The following is an 18,474-nucleotide window of genomic DNA, read 5'->3' on the forward strand; positions in this document are numbered from 1 at the left end:
CAATGTTTATGATGGAAGTTTCTATAGAAACCTTTTAAAACAATATAATTTATTTATTTACATAGTTTTTTTAAATAAAATTTATATCCATTTATAGATATGGCAAACTTATAATTTTAGTTTCACTGTGCCTCTACAAAAAAGAGACTGAGCTCTTGTGCTTGGAGAGGGACTTACACTCAGGTTCTTTGTTTTATTTGATTAATGGTATAATAGTCTTTTTCTTTTTTTTATATATTTATAGATATATGTATTTTTTTAGGTAGAAATATGCAATAAATATCCTCCTACTATTGAGTAATTATGTATAAAGAGATGATAGTCAAAACGAAACCATAGAAAAAAGACTTAATATTAACGGGGGTTTTAAAGGGAGTGCGGCCGTATGCTGTTTCAGTCAGTCCAAGTGCAAATCTGTGATTTAGACTCACTTGGAGAAAAAAATTAAGATATTTGCAATCACTATTGTTGCATCTATGTATAATATATCATTATTATCTACCAATGTTTCTGTCACTCTTGCAGGAGCTTTCATTACTTCACCTTTCCCTTTCCTGAAGAAAAACCACTGGGTGGCAAAAACATTACTAGATAGGTAAGAAACATGGTTTTTTTATATTAAAAGCATTGTTAACATTTTTTATGACATGCTGATAATTAACTGTGAATGTTAAAATTTTAGTTAATATTAAATTTACGATTTTTTTTTTTAATTAGTTTTTTTCTTCTTCTCAGATTGGAAATTTAATTATGCATTTGAAAATTCTTTGAAAATCGTTCGTACACTTAAATGTTTGGATCAACATGAATAATGATAAGCATTTATGAATTCCTTGTTATTTTTATTGGAATAAGTAAAAATCAAATATGATTATCATTAGATTACAGAGCAAATGCATTTAATAGTACAAACATATTTAATTATTTTCTAAAAATATAGAAAAGAAAGTTAATATAATTTTTATTCGGTACTAATGGTATGGGATTAACCTAAAAAAATCAATAAACTTATTTATCACATACAAACGGGCAGTAAAAAAATACACATTACTTTATAACCAGTTTTTATTTAAAACAACTTATTTTCAACAATTATCACATATATTTTTGGTAACATAAATTATAGTTATGAAAAATAAAAATAATACTAAATCATTACCAACACAAGATGTTTTACATCATTGATAAAAAATATTGATGGTTAAACATGTTCATGAACAATAAAAAAATTTACATTTATAAATTTAGTTTTCAACAAATCACATAAATAGTACTAAATATTTAAGTACGGTTTAATTTAAAAACAAATATTTTTATGTATCTTATAGGTACATCAATAATTAACATTACTGGTCATTTTCATTATTGTCATTTGAGAATAATCTCCGTGCACTTTATTTACCACATATATTGTGTGGAATGTAATATGTGTACATTTTTATAAAATAAATAATTTCCTATCTAATTGACCTATATTTGTTTCCTAGATACCTCTACGTTAAGATGACTCTTTTTCTTGTTTCAACAACTTCTCCCTATCTAATTCTTTCATGTAAGCCAAGAATATAACCCAAATGAGACTGCAGCAACTTACAAACATTACCCTGTTTCTTTCAGGAATCACAGCAAAGTTAAATGTTTGAAATATTGGCCAGAAACAAATAGCAACCTGCAACAAAAAAAGAAAATCATTACAACGCATTCCTTATAGTGAAAAAAGACTAATTACCTAACCCACTTTCAAGTATTTCAAGTATTTAATAGTAAATACCCTAGATTATTTGCATATTAAATTATTTTAACAATCAATTGTCAATTTTTTTTGACAGCTTCTTTAATTTTAAAACCTTTTTTGAGAATTAACAATCCAAATATTCAAGACAGTAATTTGTTTTATTTTTTTTTATTGACAAACATATGTTAAGCTGGGTATCTACTATGTTAGCGAATACATATATAGCCCTTCATGTATCTATAATTTCTCTAATGAAGACGTAGTGCCACAACCGTGAAAACATGCGCTCCATAGTGTGCATCGCTGTTATTCATAGATAAATCCATTTAGAATAGATACTGTGGATGAAACATTAATCGTTGTGTGCTCAGGGAGTCTGAACGCACCTACTAGTGGCAATCAAAAATCGCTACTTGCTCGCAATCGTAGAGGATATGCAACTTCATAAATAAATATAAAATGTGAGTCATTAAATGAGAGAAAACGTAAAACAGTTTTAAAATGTTTGGTAAACTGCAGAAGTGGGAAAAGGTGGTTGTTACATTAGGGTCAACACATTTTATAGATATGTAAATTGTAAAACAATATTATTTACCTTGTACGTTGGCCAGAATTTTGCTTTTAATTCTTCCTTGCTTTCTTCTAATGATTTTCCTTGTAAAAGACTCATTCCAACGAAGAAACAACTCATGGCTGCAGGACCATATGTCACTTGCTCAACAAGCGCCTGGAAGAAATATTATAAATTACACACAGCTATCAAATTATGCTACTTACAAATTATGCTAATTACACACAGCTATCAAATATGTACAGCTATTAATGATCAAATTATGCTACTGAATCCAGATCTTATTAGTATAAGGTCAATACAAATACACATGTGAAATATACAGATTTATAATATTTTTGGAAATTTATTTGTTTTTATTATTTTTTATTGAAATTATAGTGAGTAATTAAAGTCTTATAAAGATTACATCAAAATATGTACACCAATCGAATAAAACTTAAAACTATGGCAAATCGAGTTTCAAAAACCACAATCAATAAATAACTGAGAATGCTTTTAAAAGGTTATTCATTATTTATCTACTTGTTTCAATTACCCCTGTATGGTAAGATTTATTGCTATAGAAAAAACTTAAAGCCCTTGTGAAAAAATGTGTCTGGTAGAACTATTGTAAAATATTTTCAACAATATAAAAATAAAAGTATGTAATGTTGTAAAATTATTTTCAAATATCTTACTTTTATCAATCCAGTTTTAAGATTGGTTTTTGGCCAAATTTTAGTTGATATTCTCACCCACAAGTATAGTGTAGGTGCGGTAAAAAGCGAACCATACAAGCAATACCTTCCACACTGTGCCCAGTCATATGTGTCTGGAAAAAAAAATTCTGTTAGCGAACAATTTATTTATGAAGTTTCGGTGATTTAGGTATACATTTCAGGTATACATCGAGTGCCGCACAAGGTATTATGTTAGACTGGTGTAACGTTATCTTCATTATAAAAAACACATGAAAACGGGGAACAAAGATCTATTTACAAAACACTTATTTTGATTTTGAATTTTCTATAATGTACTTTACTGGCAGATACGTCTCCAAAATTAGACTTTACTAGTTTAAACAAAAAAAAACATTTATCAGTGTTTTTTTTTTTTAATTTTCATCATGCACATATTGTTTAAATTTACAATAATGTGTTCTCACTGGGATAACCCATGCCAAGGACATATTCCACAATGCTTATTGAATAAATTATTTACATCCATACAATAATACAACAAGTGTTTGCTGATATTATACTAGGTACCCGCGTGAATAGCTAATATTTAACGCTCTGTACAACTGCAACTTCTCCATTGAAGTAATTGTGCTCGGAACAGCCACGATCCTACTACACTTCGATATGTATTCGCTGTGAATTTACTGTCAGAATTGATCAATGCGGAGTGCCCAGTTGCACGCTTGGAGTGCGTCAATATATCTTCTAGTCGCAATTGCAGAGCGCTGCTCGTTAGCGATCGGATGAGTATGCAGCCTAACACATTGAACGCCATGTGAGTTAGACTAACGCTGTGTTTGGTCAAGAAGTTGCGTGAATTAAATATAAGTCCAATCATGGATTGGATTTTACATTCCGTGAATTGGATACACTTTACGTTTGTCATGTAATATAAATGTATGCACTTTCTGTGTGGCCCCCTGGACAGATTATCATTATATTCTAATTTCGCAGTCAATGTGTTAACATTAATATTCTTAGAGTAACATATACACAATCCATAAAACTTTACAACATTTAAATGGTTAATAAGTTTAAATAATAATAATAAATATTTACCCCATCTTTTGCCATCTATGCTCTGGTTAATTAAACATGAAGTTGGCCACAATAAGCCATAAGATGCCATTCCTCTTACAATTGGATGTTTAGTGGAAAAGGTGGCTATTTTTGAACCAATCGCCATCACAAAATTCGCCATCGTTTCTTTGAATAAGAGTATATCCACTACTTAGTTCTTCACTTCTTTTTACGCATAAGTCCTAAAAATGTACATCAACAATTGATATAAATGTTTAAATCGAGACTAGACAAGATGACGAGTATTTGTGTGTTTGTTAGAAACACTTTTAGATTGAATGTAAATCAAAAGTTAGAAGTATTTGACATATATATAAATCAAAACCAAAGTGTAAAATCATTTTACAGTTTTATTTCTAGCATTTTATGAGATTGTTTTATGCTACATATACAATGCCATTTTCTTAATAATGTGCACTAAGAGTCACTCAAAAATTTGTATAAAACTGTTAGGCAGAGCAGATGGAGACTAGTAATAAAAATTTAAAGGGAATTTCTGACAACACAAATTCGACCTTGCGGAGCATTTGCTTGCATCTGAACAAAAAACTATTTTATAATTATGTTTTATTCACTGTACCACAAATTTTCATGTAATGATTCTTTGTAAATCTCCATTTGTCTTACCTAACAAATTCATAGCCAAAACGGTCAAAATGTACAAATTTATAAAAAATAAAATATTTTATTCTGATATAAAGCAAAAAATAAAATGATGTTACATGGAATAAAACAAGCTTGTAAGGTAAAATCAAAGAAAAATTATTTAAAAAGTATGAAACGAATGTCATTTATCCATGTTTAAAAAATATGAATGTAAACTTTCAGTTTACAAAAACAAACAAGATTTAAGAAAAAATACTATTATCAAAATGAGAAATAGAAATTACTCATCGGGAATATTATATATTTGACTTATGTATGTCATATGTTTTGAAATTATGACACTTGATATTTCAATGGTTATATTTCACAATGAATAATAAAATAAGGGAAATATATTGGTGTTTCAGACAAGAAAATAATTTTTGAATTAATTTATATTGTATTGAATCACTTTACAGCTAGTATTTTATTTATTTATCATTAATACATATAACCATGTGCTCTTTTATCAGATATTGTTGAATCAATGTTAAATGACATAACTGTAATAAAACACTAACTTCAAACAAAGAACATTTCCTTCGATTGATAATGTCGCGCGATTTTTTTAAAACTGAGGAACCGAACTAAGAACACGATGAACGATGAACTCACACTTTCTTCATGAGATCGTCACACGAGGATATTGCATAATATAACGATGTTGGCAGCTTTACGGCCATACATTTGCCAATGCCAAGACCTTCGAAAAGCACAACTTCTCGATCCCTCAAATAGCGCAGACATTTCGGAGCCAGTAGTCATTCACAAATTTGGACTAAAATGTGATACAAAATTGAGGAAGTGAATGACAGTGACAGACGTCACGGATACATTTTTAAAATTCCTCCATGTTGGTCATGTTGGTATTCGTGCCGGAAATTTTAAAATGAAAACGTTCAAAAGGTACTACTACGCTTTAAAAGTGTGACACATAAAATGGTGGTTTGGTTAATTCATAACACAAGATTTTTTATGTAAAAAGTATTTTTATAGTACGTCATGGACTCTCATCCCTTGTAAAAGATACACTATATATCTTATTGGGACCGTATTTCAGCCTTCACTTTTTTCAGAAAAGCATGCAATGGAAAAAAATATAGACTTGAAAAACACTCAAAATTTAATGATGTAAATATTACAACTCCAACGAGTATTGAACTTGGAACACTACTTACGATAGCCAAAAGTACTGACCACTACACTAAGTACTCAGAGAGGACACTAAATCTGGACATGTACAATAACTGCGCTTAGTAATTCTTATTGCAATCAATTCGAAACATTTTTGAAATAGCGCCACTAGGAGATTTGTATCTGTCTAAAAAATGTACATATTATGGTTTATTGTTAGTTGTATTGTAACATTAAAAAATAACAAATTGATATTTTCACGTAATGTGTAACTATGTACATATTTCAGCTCACTTTATTATTTAAATTCGCATTTTCATACATGTTAGTAGGTAATGCACAAAATGTTGAATATTGTCATTCGAAATCTTTAATATATACATTAATATGCACACAAAAAAATATATATTAAAAGTAAATTATATTACCAACAAACATAAACAATGAATAATAAGTGTAAGTCCCTCTCCAAGCAAAAGAGCTTAGATTTTTTATTGGAGAGAACTGCATTATTAATTTTAATAGAAAATGAATTAAAATTATAAAAAACTTTTGTAACCATATTAAATAAATATATATATATATATATATATATATATATATATATATATATATATATATATATATATATATATATATATATATATATATATATACACATATATATTTATATATATATATATATATATATATATATATATATATATATATATATATATATATATATATATATATATATATATATATATATATACGTATGTTTACAAATATATTAAAGGATAATACGCAAATAAAATTATATTGTTATTAGTATGTGGTACGCATCTGAGTAGGCCACACTACTCCACATGGTAAACTGCTATCTGGACTGGTTCGTATAGTACATAATACCAATCATAATATATCATACGCGTCTGGGGTCAATTTTTAAATTTTTGCCATCAATAAACAATAATCTAAAAATACATATGTTTTTTTTTTTAATTTATCACCTTCAAGCGCAAATCAAATCTAAAGTCAAAAGGAAACCAACGATTTGTATAGGCCCCGTTGCACTATTTTTGTCGTAACTAACAATGAGAGTTCCTTTTTTCATTTAATATTATTTAAAGTATGAAAAAAATCTACTGTATGACAAATTGACTCATCAAATTGCTGTGAATCTGAAGTTAAAGATAAGCGTGAAACTTTTGATATAAAATATAAACAGCAGATAATTTACATTTGAACCACTAACTTATTATAATAATGTACCATATACATATATTATGAGGAACAGGCGATGATTATTTACATAGATAGATAGGGGTGTGGTGTTCTTTTCTCTCTGCCTACCCCTGCGGAGAAGCAACATGATGGTCAGCTAGTCATTTATTATAATATATAAATGCGTCCGTATTCACAAATCTTGTTCATATTTAACCCTTCACTGCATAGTGTATTAAATTTGTTACATACCCAAAAGTTAGTGTTAAAACGTTCTTTAAAAATATAAGCAACCATTCTTTGTTGTTACTGATTAGATTCATTCACAACTCACGTATATAGTTCATAATTTAGCCAAAAGACGCGCTTTGAACGCCAAAATAATAACTTCACTTGTCTCTCGAAGACGAACTGTCAATGCAGTCATGGAGTCATGCAAAAAACTCTTTACAAAAATTAAATATTATATTAGGCCGGTCCTTACTTCTTTTAAGCGATTCTCATAAAACCAGTTTTTTTTTCTAAAACCAGTTTTCAATGAAGGTGGGGCGACCAATTCTGAGCTTCAGATCTAGGAAATAATTGAAATATTTAATATTTTAAGGGATACATTTAACGTGAGTAAACAATACTGCTAGATGGGAAAGGAACTGGAGTAGAAAAAGCAGGTAACAAAGGAGAATAGCAGCAGTGTCTAGGCTACCCGGGGTTGCGTACCCGTACTCGTTCTAGCTTACTTCACTTAGACACTACTAGTAAGTAGGTATTTAAAAATCGTCGTTTGAGGTGTAGGGTAGTGTTTTCTAACCTCGAATCTGAGTCGCAGTCTCACACCGATAGACATTTACGAAAAACGAGCCTAGGCAAACAAGCTTAGAAAGGCAATGTTGCACAAACATCTCACGTACACGTACAACGTACATACTCATTCGAGAACAAGATAATATTTAATATATACCATTGCGTTGCATTCAATCACTCCTCCCCATGGTCACTTCTATAATTATAATAATAAATGGTGTTCAAACATAGACGTACATATTCAAGACAGGTATTAAAAAAGCACACCATAGAATCCTTATACTTGGTACACTATTTTACTAGGTACAATGTATTTCATAACAATCTGTGGAATATTCTAAAACTAGAAATGTCTTTTACAAGGGAAAATATATTATAATATAGTCTTAACGTGTCCTCTTCGTGGGTTATCTTTGTGGTGATTTGTTTGTTTAAACGCATTTCGTAGAATAATTTGGTCCATATAGGTATAGTTTGTGCCTTCGCACATGCCTTCCGCAATCGTAATAAGCAGACATGGGTGTCTTATATTCTAATTTTTTAAAACGATAAATTACCCAAATATTTTCAGGATAAAACAGTTTTAAACAAAAATTTTCATGATAGTAGTAGAAATAAGAATAAAATAAGACTGCCATTTTTGAAAAAACAGAGTCGCAAAATTGTATAATGTATAAGGATTTGAAAATGTATGATGAGATGCCTGAATGTATGAAGAATGAAACGAGTCTGAAAGAATTTAAAAATAATTTTTTTACTGTAAGAAGACGTATATATATATATATATATATATATATATATATATATATATATATATATATATATATATATATATATATATATATATATATATATATATATATATATATATATATATATATATATATATATATATATATATATATATATATATATATATATATATATATATATATATATATATATATATATATATATATATATATATATATATATATATATATATATATATATATATATATATATATATATATATATATATATATATATATATATATATATATATATATATGTATATATATATATATATATATATATACATATATATATATATATATATATATATATATATATATATATATATATATATATATATATATATATATATATATATTTATATATATGATGTAAATTAAGTGTAAAAAATTGTTTGTATTAAATGTAATATAAGAAATAATAAAAATAATAAAATATATTATGAGTCATCCATTGCTTGCTGTTGTGTTACTTTATTTAGTACGTATAGGCATATACTAATGTGCAAAGGCAAATAGCCGCAAGTTAAAAACATTCGGTTTTAGATAACGAGTTTATAGTTAACTTAAAATTATGCTTTTTGCCAACACATGTACCCAATTAATACAATTATGCGGCTATTTGGATAATCAATATCTCGGTAAAGGAAAGAGAGCAAAATCTATGATTGTATATGATAGAGGCCAGTTATAAGAATGCTTTGAGCCGTGTTTAGCCAAATAGCCGCAACTTGAGTTTCGGCTAGTTGCCTTTACACATTAGTCTAGACTCCCTAGCCCTGCTTCAAAACTCTTTGTTCCCTGCCCAACGATGAATGCCCAACATGCGCCTGTAGCCCTACATCTCAACCGTCTCCAGTTGCCACCGGTCTGCCTGCCCGATAGTCCACGTTTCGCTTCCACGTAACAGTATTCTCCAGACTAGAGATTTAACTAAAGTTTTTATAATTTTTTTACTCATATTATTGGATTCTAAACGTGTAAGAAAAATAAAATAAAATAACATGAATTATAGAAGAATGTTTTACATATGATTACAAGTGACAATGACAATCGTATAAAATGAAATTTGATTTGTTATTCTGTTCTGTTTAAATTACTTATACTGTTATTTCTGATTAAAAATTACATAACACAATTCTGTAAACATCAAAAAGTCACGTAGGTATTCTTACTGTGTGATATGAATATCTGCCCTCGGCAGTTATTCTCAAAATATTACATATTTGTGGTGTAAATTCTGCAACTATTGTCTGAAAATATAATTGAAATATTTTAAATTAATACAATAAAAAAATATGTGTATTATATATATCTAATTACAAATTTTTACACAAAAATTAAAAAGTAAAATACTTATTTTATGTTTTAAGAAATATAAATATATAAACTTAGTACCGTTACAAATTTTAACAAATATACCTTTATCATAAACAAATGCTTCAGCCCTTTAAAAAAAAGTTTTTATCATCTTAGAAGTAAAGTAGGTACCTACATATTTTTCTCATTACTAAATCGAAACGAATTCAATTTTATTTCTTTAAATTAGTATGCATAAATATTTGTGGAAGTATTGTCATGTCATCTGAATTGAATGTTAAAAACGTTTTTGACTGTCGTAAATATTTGACGCTTCGGACTCAGTTTTTCCTGTCGTATGGGCACAGACAAAATAAAGTAGGATTCCTTTTTTTCTACCAAGTTTATTGTTGCCTGTTTTCATTTGGTGATATGATAACGCGTCCAAAAGAAAAGTTTTAGAACGCCTGGTTTATCATTTAACCACGCATAAGTATCCTAACCAACTGCTTTATTATTCAGTGCTTGGCTGGAGAGAGTACTACAAACTTCTTTAGATTATTGTATACGAAAAATATTACAATGAGACTAGGAGCTACTGTGCCTAATTTTGAGGCTCAAACTACGCTAGGATTCATTGATTTTTATTCATGGCTTGGAGATTCGTAAGTACTATTTTTCTATTATATTATAAATTGAAAGTGTGTAAAATATTGACGGTTAGGTGGACGCTGCTCTATCACTTTATAAATATTTATGTTGTTTATTTCGCGGGTTCAATTCCCGTCAATTGGAAAAGGAATTCAAGAAAGGTTTTTTTTTATCACAAATCGTTTTAGAATTTACATTATACACGATTCATATTTTCCTATGATTAAATTAAATAACTTTTTTTATTATTTGAAACAAATTATTATCGAGAGAGCAATCGTCTTTCTTTAAACGTTTTGTTCTAAATCCAGGTGACATTTTACGTATTTTTTTCTTAAAACACCGTTTTTACATTGAAAAAATACGTTTTTATTTTAAATAATTATATGGTTTTGAAAAAAAACAGAATTATTAAAAGGTAAGGAGTTAAAAAAAATCTATGTGTATATATATATTCTCAAAAACAAACAAAAATCCTTTTTTTTTAAATCGGGCATCAGCAGACATATGACCTCTCCGGTGGTCTTCGGTGGAATGAATGTGACTCTTTTTAAATTACCTAACGTCCAAGTGACTCTGAAATCTAGCTACGGCTTATGCAACACCGCTTATCATGTCCCTATTCAGGCTTCAACTTTATGACTTTCATAGCCTATGCCTATTCTTGAGTGGATTTACTCTTTATGTTTAAAGTTACTATAATTTCATATAATTCATGAGTGAAAATTCTACGCAAAAACACTCGCTTGAATAAGACTTAACGAATGCTGAGCCTTAAGTAGGTACCTCGCTCATTGTTATTATAACAACAATGTTCATATTACTGATTTCATCTTCAGTTTTGAAAAAATAACAATTATTTTTAAATACCTTCGTCGAATGAAAATGGTATAATCTATTTACTGTAAGATTTTTAATTTAAGAAGTTGCTTTTGATGATGCAGTTGGTGCGTTTTATTCTCTCACCCGGCCGACTTCACGCCCGTGTGTACCACGGAGCTGGGCAGAATCGCGGTGCACTATCCCCACTTCCAAAAGCGAGGAGTGAAGTTGTTAGCGCATTCCTGTGACAAGCTCAAAAGTCATGTAGACTGGGTCAATGTAAGACAACCAATTAATATTTAAATTAATTCTGGTATATTGAAAATTTATGTGATACCGTAATAGACTGTTGTAATCGAGTTACAAAAATTAATTAAAAGCGTCTGAACAGCGCTACAGACACTCAAAATATACATAATATTAACGGCGAATCAATTACTCATTTATTTATTTATTCAAAGAAAAAGAAAAATATTTGTGTTTTTATTATTCACACAAATATTTCGATTTCATACTATTTCTATGAGCCTAAACGGCTCATTATTAGAAATAGGTATCAAATTGTGGTAGATTGTGGATTCGAACCGAGAAACTCTGACTTAAGAGTCCGCGACACTAACCACGGGACCACAACCCGACTATTATTTATGTAGTTATAAAAATATGACTCCTTAATTCAATTACTAGATATTTCTACTTTAAACATGTCCTATAGTAGTTACGATATGCCTGTCCAAAAGAGAAACTAAGCTCTTGTGCTTGGAGAGGGACTATGTTATGAAATTCGTGTTTTTTCTAACCCTTATCCGTGCCCAGTGGTGCTTAGGACACTGCATCGTATAGAAGCAGTGTTATCTTGATCGTTAAACACATGAAGGAAAGGTGATCACCCTATGCTTATGGTATGAGTAAAAATAAGTATTTGAGTGAAAAATCACTTACATTTACTTTGATCCCCTGGGAATCGAACCCGGAACCTCCAGTACGGTAGCCCAACGTGCTGACCTCTACACTACAGAGCCGGAATTACGAATGAAATTATTGTAGAATGAAAATAATACTACTTGGGAGGAAGGAGACCTTTAGAATGAATTGTAAGGCTCCAAGAGACACCCCAGTCTGCAGTGCATCCCACTGCCAAGAGGGGACTGAACACAATCCGACATTTGTTCATATGTTTTTTATTTATTTATACATAATTGCAATTAAATGTTATGTCTATGACTTAATTTGTATTCTTGGCTCGGACTATAAATTCTGGCCGTTATGACACGAGTTTTTGCACACGTGTGCATACGTAGTGCACTATTTTTAGTTTATCTACAACAAATTACCCTTGACAGTGATATATACAAAAACAATGTAAAGTTTCCACAAATGATAAGTGCCTCCGTAGTGTAATGGTCAGCACGCTCGGCTATCGTACTGGAGGTCCCGGGTGCGATTCCCAGGGGGGCTCAAATAAATATAAGTGATTTTTCACTCGAATATTTATTCAATATTCCCCTGGACCTGAAGCTGAGGGCTGATAAAATTTCCTTCATATGTTAACGATCAAGATACCACTGCTTTTATATGATGCAGTGCCCTATATACCATCGGATGCGGATGAGGGTTCGAAGAAAAAAGACAGTAATAATAATAACAATAAATAATAATAAATTTGGATAACTTATATAGCGCCATTTTCGTAAAATACTACCTCAAGGGCGCTTCACTGTGAATGAATTGGGGAAAATATTATGTTGGAAATGATTTAGCAAACAAATGTGTATAAAATGTGTATAAATATCGTAAATATCCTAAATATACTACTTAAAAATAAAAACATGAATATAATATGTTTTTCACTCTTAAAAATATTCTCCCCTGGCCCTGCAAATAAAAAATTTTGGTGTCTTAAATAATTCCGAAATCAACATAACATCTTCCTCAGCAAAATCTGAAAATAAAATTGATTGTTTTTAGTGAAAATGTCTCTATGGGATCTCGTAAAAATATAGCCATTCCAATTTATGAGGACCTATTTCTTCTTCTTCTTTTTCTTTTTCTAGATCCTAAGGATCTGTTTGTGCCTCCATTTGTAGCTCTTGAGATGTTGACTCCCAGCTGTCTTTCCACCTTTATTTATTTTAGGACCTATTTATTTTTTATTATTATTTCGACAGGATATTAAGTCCTACTGTCTGGATATTCCCGGCAAGTTCCCCTACCCTATCATAGGAGACGAGACCAGGGAACTAGCCGTGAAGCTGGATATGATTGACGAAAAGAATAAGAACAATCCCGATACAGCTATGACCGTTCGGGCTCTCTATATCATAGACCCGGACAAGAAGCTCCGTCTCTCCATGCTGTACCCAGCATCCACGGGAAGAAATGTCGAGTGAGTTTTTTTTTCAATTGAATTATTATTTATTTTATCAGGCATTGGATTATTCACCCTACGTATGACATATCAATATTATGGATGTCTCAACTTATCTCAAATACATAAAGAGATATTAGCAACCGTGCTGGAGGTTCGATTCCCAGGGGAGGGGTGATTTTACACTGTAATACTTATTTCATTATATAATATTACCCTGGGCTGGTCCTTGAAGCGCATAAGTGATCACCTTGCCTTCATGCAAGTAACGATCAAGATAACACTGCGTCAATACGATGCAGTGCCCTATGAACCATTGGATGCAGATAAGAGTTAAAAGAATATATTTTAATTTCAACTCTATGAATTAAGGAATTTACCAGTATTGCATATCGTAGTCATGCAGGAGAAAGTGACCAAATGCATTTTTTTACAAAAACGTGATCATTGACTATTTGATATCTTACTAGCTTAATAGTGTCCTGAAAAAATGCCAAAGGATTTTAAACTTGGAAGTATAATATATTGACCTGTTAAAAATTACTAACTGCATTGATGTTTATTTTCTTGCCAAGCAAAAGTGACTTAAATGGCCCTCCTGGACATTTTACGTTTTGTTAGTTGGTCACTTTCTCCTGTACGACTACGATTTATTCATGTATAAACAATTAATGCAATATGGACGTTCAATGATGGGCAGAATGGTGAACGTTACACAAATGTATAAGGTGATGATTTAAGCCAGTCAAATGCCAGGACGTTTGCCCTGGGATGCTCAAACTTTCATCGTTCTTTATAAAAACGATTCATGTTTCATCTTAAGTCGAGACACCAATAACAAGTTAATTTTACCTACTTTGTTTGTATCTCGAAAGCGAAAGCTTTCATTAAAGTTTTAGGATTTTAACTAATGAAAAAACGCTTATTTGTGAAAAAATGGTATTTGTAAAAAAAGAGATAATTACATGTGCAAAAAAAATCATAATCTCTGTGGGTACAAAACATGTTAAGATGACCCATTTTTTAATCCGCAAGGCATATCCGGAGCGGGCTTTATTTCCGTTCTATTAATTGGGACAGATAAAACAAATACCCTTTTTCAAAGTAAACTGTCAAACTTACGAATACAATAGTAATTTATATACGAATACAAATAATTCAGAAGATAAATTAACCGTATACATATATGTATATATGTATATAAATATTTATATATATATATATATATATATATATATATATATATATATATATATATATATATATATATATATATATATATATATATATATATATATATATATATATATATATTTAAATCTTTTGTTTTTGCAGTGAAATACTACGAGTAATAGATTCCTTGCAGCTTACTGATAAACTGAAAGTGATCGCAACACCGGCAAATTGGGTGGTATGTATTTGATCATCTCATTGTCATAAAAATCTTCATTTAAATACTAATATATATCGCTCACTCCTTTCAACAACGTCATATTTCAAAAATCATCAATTTTCAGTTGTGCTTGTTTTCGGAATGCCCAGAAAATGTACTATATCCCAGCAAAAGCGGCATATTTTTAATTTAATATTTACCCGCTACAGGGCAAAAAGTGTTGGTTTTGCATTTTGAAGAAAAGGTATTGTTGAATTATTTTTTTTAATATACTTAATATTTTTTAAAATGGAGAAAAAACATTCAGGTTTTACATAAAAAGATCTGTTGCGCAGTAAAAAGTTCAATAATAGCTTGATATTTATTTTTAATACATTTTATATTATTTTTAAACTTTCAAAACGATCTACTGAAAAATCAAGTTTATTATTTTTTCATGTATGACGTTGTTAAAAGGAGTGAGCGATATATGGTTACGCTATTTATTAGATTATTTAAATATTTGATATTGATTGATTTTAATTACTCAATTGATTTAATCGATTGATTTTAGTTGATAATTACACTTCTTCCAGGTCTCTGTATGTTTAATCAAAATATTATATAATAATGCTTAGTAACACGAGTATACTTACAAATAAATTAGTGTTCTAGTGCAATTCTGCAAATTAAACACTGTTATCAAATATATATTACATTTACCTGTAACGTTTCTACTCTAAGATAAGGAGATATTTTATCGTCCTTAAGTATAAAGTAAATAAAACATAGTTCGGATGGTTGCATATCTGAAAATATTAATAACAATCTGAAGAGAACATAACTAATTTTACACTTAAATATGTCAGGCTGATGTGTAGTCCCGTGGTTTGATTCATAGTTTCTGGGTTCGAACTCAATCTACCACAATTCGATAGATTTTTTAAAAAAATAATGAGTTGCTTAGGCTCACAAAAATTTATAAAATTTAAATATTTACGTAAAAATATACTAAAAATAATTATTTCTCCTTTAAAAAATAATACAGAAAATGTTCCAAAGAGGTTTTTTAGTAAGTACTCCTATAAATGTTTGTGTTCTTGACTCCGATACCTTGTAGCTTGTACTCCGATATCACTGACGATTAACTTTCTTAATTGGCATCATCCTGATGCCAGTGAGTAAAAATGAAAGAATACCATTTTTATCGGTATATTATTTCAAAAATTTCTCACTCCTTTCAACAACGTCATACAGTATATAAAAAAAAACTTGATTTTTCAGATCGTTGTTCAAAGTTTAAAAATATAATAAAATGTATTAGAAATAAATATCAAGTCACTTATTGAACTTTTTACTGCGCAACAGATCTTTTTAGGTAAACCCTGAATGTTTTTTCTCCATTTGAAAATTTTTTGTATATTTAAAAAAATAATTAAACAATCCCTTTTCTTCAAAATGCAAAAACAACACATTAAGTTAAAAATATGCACAACTGAAAATTGATGATTTTTGAAATATGACGTGAAAGGAGTGAGCGATGTATAAAACGAGTATTAATGATTATTTATGTTCCCTTTTTTCAGCCTGGAGAGAAGGTTATGATTCTTCCAGAAGTTGCTGATGCTGACTTGCCTTCTCTTTTCCCCAACGGAGTTGACAAAGTCACAATGCCTTCTGGAAAGGTTTACGTTAGGACAACCACAGATTATTAATCATTCGATTTGTTATACACACATATTGGTCACAAACTAAATTTTGACGTTACATCAAGTTGTAAATCTTTGAAATTTACAAGCTGTGCTGTATCTGAAAATCTTTTCAGAGGATGAAAGCTCCAATGAACTCAAGGCAAAATCCAAATACATATATACAATAATCACTGGATTGATATTAACAATATTACATATAATATCACGATTATTATTCAGAAAATAATAAAATAAAAATGTATTTTTTTATCCCAATGTTTTATTCTTTTTTACATGAATCTTAATTTTAAAAAATATATGTAAAACCAATAAGTAATAAAACAAAAAATATAAAAGGAGTAACACACGTTTTATTAAAAAAGTAATAAAATAAAAACTATACTTCCTGCTATTTTGATAAAACTATGGATAAAATTTAGATTTCAATGAAATTGCAATCGTATTTTCAAAATCACAAATTAATTTTAATCGATATATTTATTACCCTGGTGGACGAATAGTTGAATGATAACACATTAACTACGTAGTGTAGATCACTTAAACATTGTTTTTATACTTGCCAGAAAATCAAAGTTAAGGGAAATTATTTATTTTTATTGAATAGAAGAAAAGTTAAAATTATCCTCACTACGTACTTATGGAATTGACGCCCAGGACTGATCACCTTACCTTCTCTTAATAAATTATTAAATTCACACTGTGTTATGAGTCGCGGTGCCTTGTGCAGGAAATTAATTTTTGATCATTCCGTTGTTTTTGACGCTGAAATTAATTTAAGGTTGTAGATTTACACCAATATTCATTTAAAACTCACCTGGAAACTGAAATACATAATGAGATAATATACTCGTCAAAATACAATTTTTTTTTACAGGGAGCGCCATCTGTTAGTACGAGCTGTAAATTCGATGTGAAAATCGGTTTGTTTCTTGAATTATGTTCCATTTTCACGCTTGCGCTTGTCATATTTTCTTCTTTCAGTCGCTAATATTTACGTAACGTTGAATATATTGTAATATTGTTCTGAATATTAACGTTGAATATTTGGTATGATAAAACATTCATCTAATGTGTTATAATTCTTTAATGTGTAACTCAGATTTATTTAATGAAAAAAAAATGGTATGTGTCATTCGCTGTCATATCATAATACCTAGGAATATAATAAATTCATAAGAATAAAAAATAAAAAGTTATTGTATTAATGTTATCACTGTTAGATTTAAAATAAAATGAAATCAAGTACCTGCTGCAGTTACTAATTAAAGATTACCATTATTGGACGCTAGATATACTAAATACTTACCAATCATAATGAAATAAAACATATCAATACATTGTAATATATTTCAAAATATAAGTTACTCTGGTGTGGCAACACTAAAAGCAAAACATCAATTTACGATTATTATCATTATTGAATTTTGCGGTCAACTGTGGGTATCTACTTCTTTGATGGGTGGACATAACATTGTATCTACAATTTTTGACATTTTACGTTTAGTTTCAGAAACTACTCCTTGATGCTCCTTGGTAAATGATTGGTATCATCGGATAGATTA

General features: G+C 29.4%; 2 protein-coding genes and 1 long non-coding RNA gene across 10 annotated transcripts; 2 read left to right on the top strand and 1 right to left on the bottom strand.

Moving 5' to 3' along the window:
* The first annotated feature begins 47 nt into the window (after positions 1–47).
* Positions 48–2,322, top strand: LOC148306745 (uncharacterized). 2 transcript variants are annotated; one of them, XR_015837960.1, is made up of 3 exons: positions 48–183; positions 526–595; positions 1,618–2,322. It is a non-coding gene; the product is annotated as an uncharacterized LOC148306745 (long non-coding RNA). The 2 variants fall into 2 exon arrangements; XR_015837959.1 differs by having other exon boundaries at positions 88–207.
* LOC148306746 (mpv17-like protein) lies at positions 1,048–7,804 on the bottom strand. Of its 6 annotated transcripts, none has more exons than XM_088264486.1 (5): positions 5,369–5,712; positions 4,088–4,290; positions 2,987–3,120; positions 2,331–2,462; positions 1,048–1,669 (listed from the first exon to the last, which is right to left on the bottom strand). In XM_088264486.1, exons 2-5 carry the CDS (start codon positions 4,227–4,229, stop codon positions 1,499–1,501), a joined length of 579 nt encoding a protein of 192 aa, XP_088120612.1. In that variant the 5' UTR covers positions 4,230–4,290; positions 5,369–5,712; the 3' UTR covers positions 1,048–1,498. The 6 variants fall into 6 exon arrangements, with proteins under 6 accessions (XP_088120612.1, XP_088120613.1, XP_088120608.1 ...); XM_088264487.1 differs by having other exon boundaries at positions 5,275–5,712; XM_088264482.1 differs by lacking the exon at positions 5,369–5,712 and adding an exon at positions 7,346–7,804 and having other exon boundaries at positions 1,071–1,669.
* On the top strand, positions 6,697–17,161 carry LOC148306747 (peroxiredoxin-6-like). 2 transcript variants are annotated; one of them, XM_088264479.1, is made up of 6 exons: positions 6,697–6,758; positions 10,510–10,652; positions 11,583–11,739; positions 13,629–13,846; positions 15,164–15,239; positions 16,787–17,161. In XM_088264479.1, exons 2-6 carry the CDS (start codon positions 10,570–10,572, stop codon positions 16,913–16,915), a joined length of 663 nt encoding a protein of 220 aa, XP_088120605.1. In that variant the 5' UTR covers positions 6,697–6,758; positions 10,510–10,569; the 3' UTR covers positions 16,916–17,161. The 2 variants fall into 2 exon arrangements, with proteins under 2 accessions (XP_088120605.1, XP_088120606.1); XM_088264480.1 differs by lacking the exon at positions 6,697–6,758 and adding an exon at positions 9,552–9,668.
* Positions 17,162–18,474: the final 1,313 nt, after the last annotated feature.

The sequence above is a fragment of the Brachycentrus maculatus genome, unplaced genomic scaffold (assembly GCF_059751285.1).
Source record: "Brachycentrus maculatus isolate JH-2025_06_01 unplaced genomic scaffold, ASM5975128v1 h1tg000227l, whole genome shotgun sequence".
Classification (NCBI taxonomy): domain Eukaryota; kingdom Metazoa; phylum Arthropoda; class Insecta; order Trichoptera; family Brachycentridae; genus Brachycentrus; species Brachycentrus maculatus.

Bases quoted from the DNA above. Each gene is read 5' to 3' on its own strand.
- LOC148306746 (XM_088264486.1), bottom strand. From the start codon at position 4,229: ATGGCGAATTTTGTGATGGCGATTGGTTCAAAAATAGCCACCTTTTCC. The intron at 3,121-4,087 runs GTAAATATTTAT...TTTTTTTTCCAG, and splicing joins CATAGATGGCAAAAGATGGG to ACACATATGACTGGGCACAG. The intron at 2,463-2,986 runs GTAAGATATTTG...TATTTCTTCCAG, and splicing joins TTAAAACTGGATTGATAAAA to GCGCTTGTTGAGCAAGTGAC.
- LOC148306747 (XM_088264479.1), top strand. From the start codon at position 10,570: ATGAGACTAGGAGCTACTGTGCCTAATTTTGAGGCTCAAACTACGCTA. The intron at 13,847-15,163 runs GTGAGTTTTTTT...TTGTTTTTGCAG, and splicing joins TCCACGGGAAGAAATGTCGA to TGAAATACTACGAGTAATAG. The intron at 15,240-16,786 runs GTATGTATTTGA...CCCTTTTTTCAG, and splicing joins CAACACCGGCAAATTGGGTG to CCTGGAGAGAAGGTTATGAT.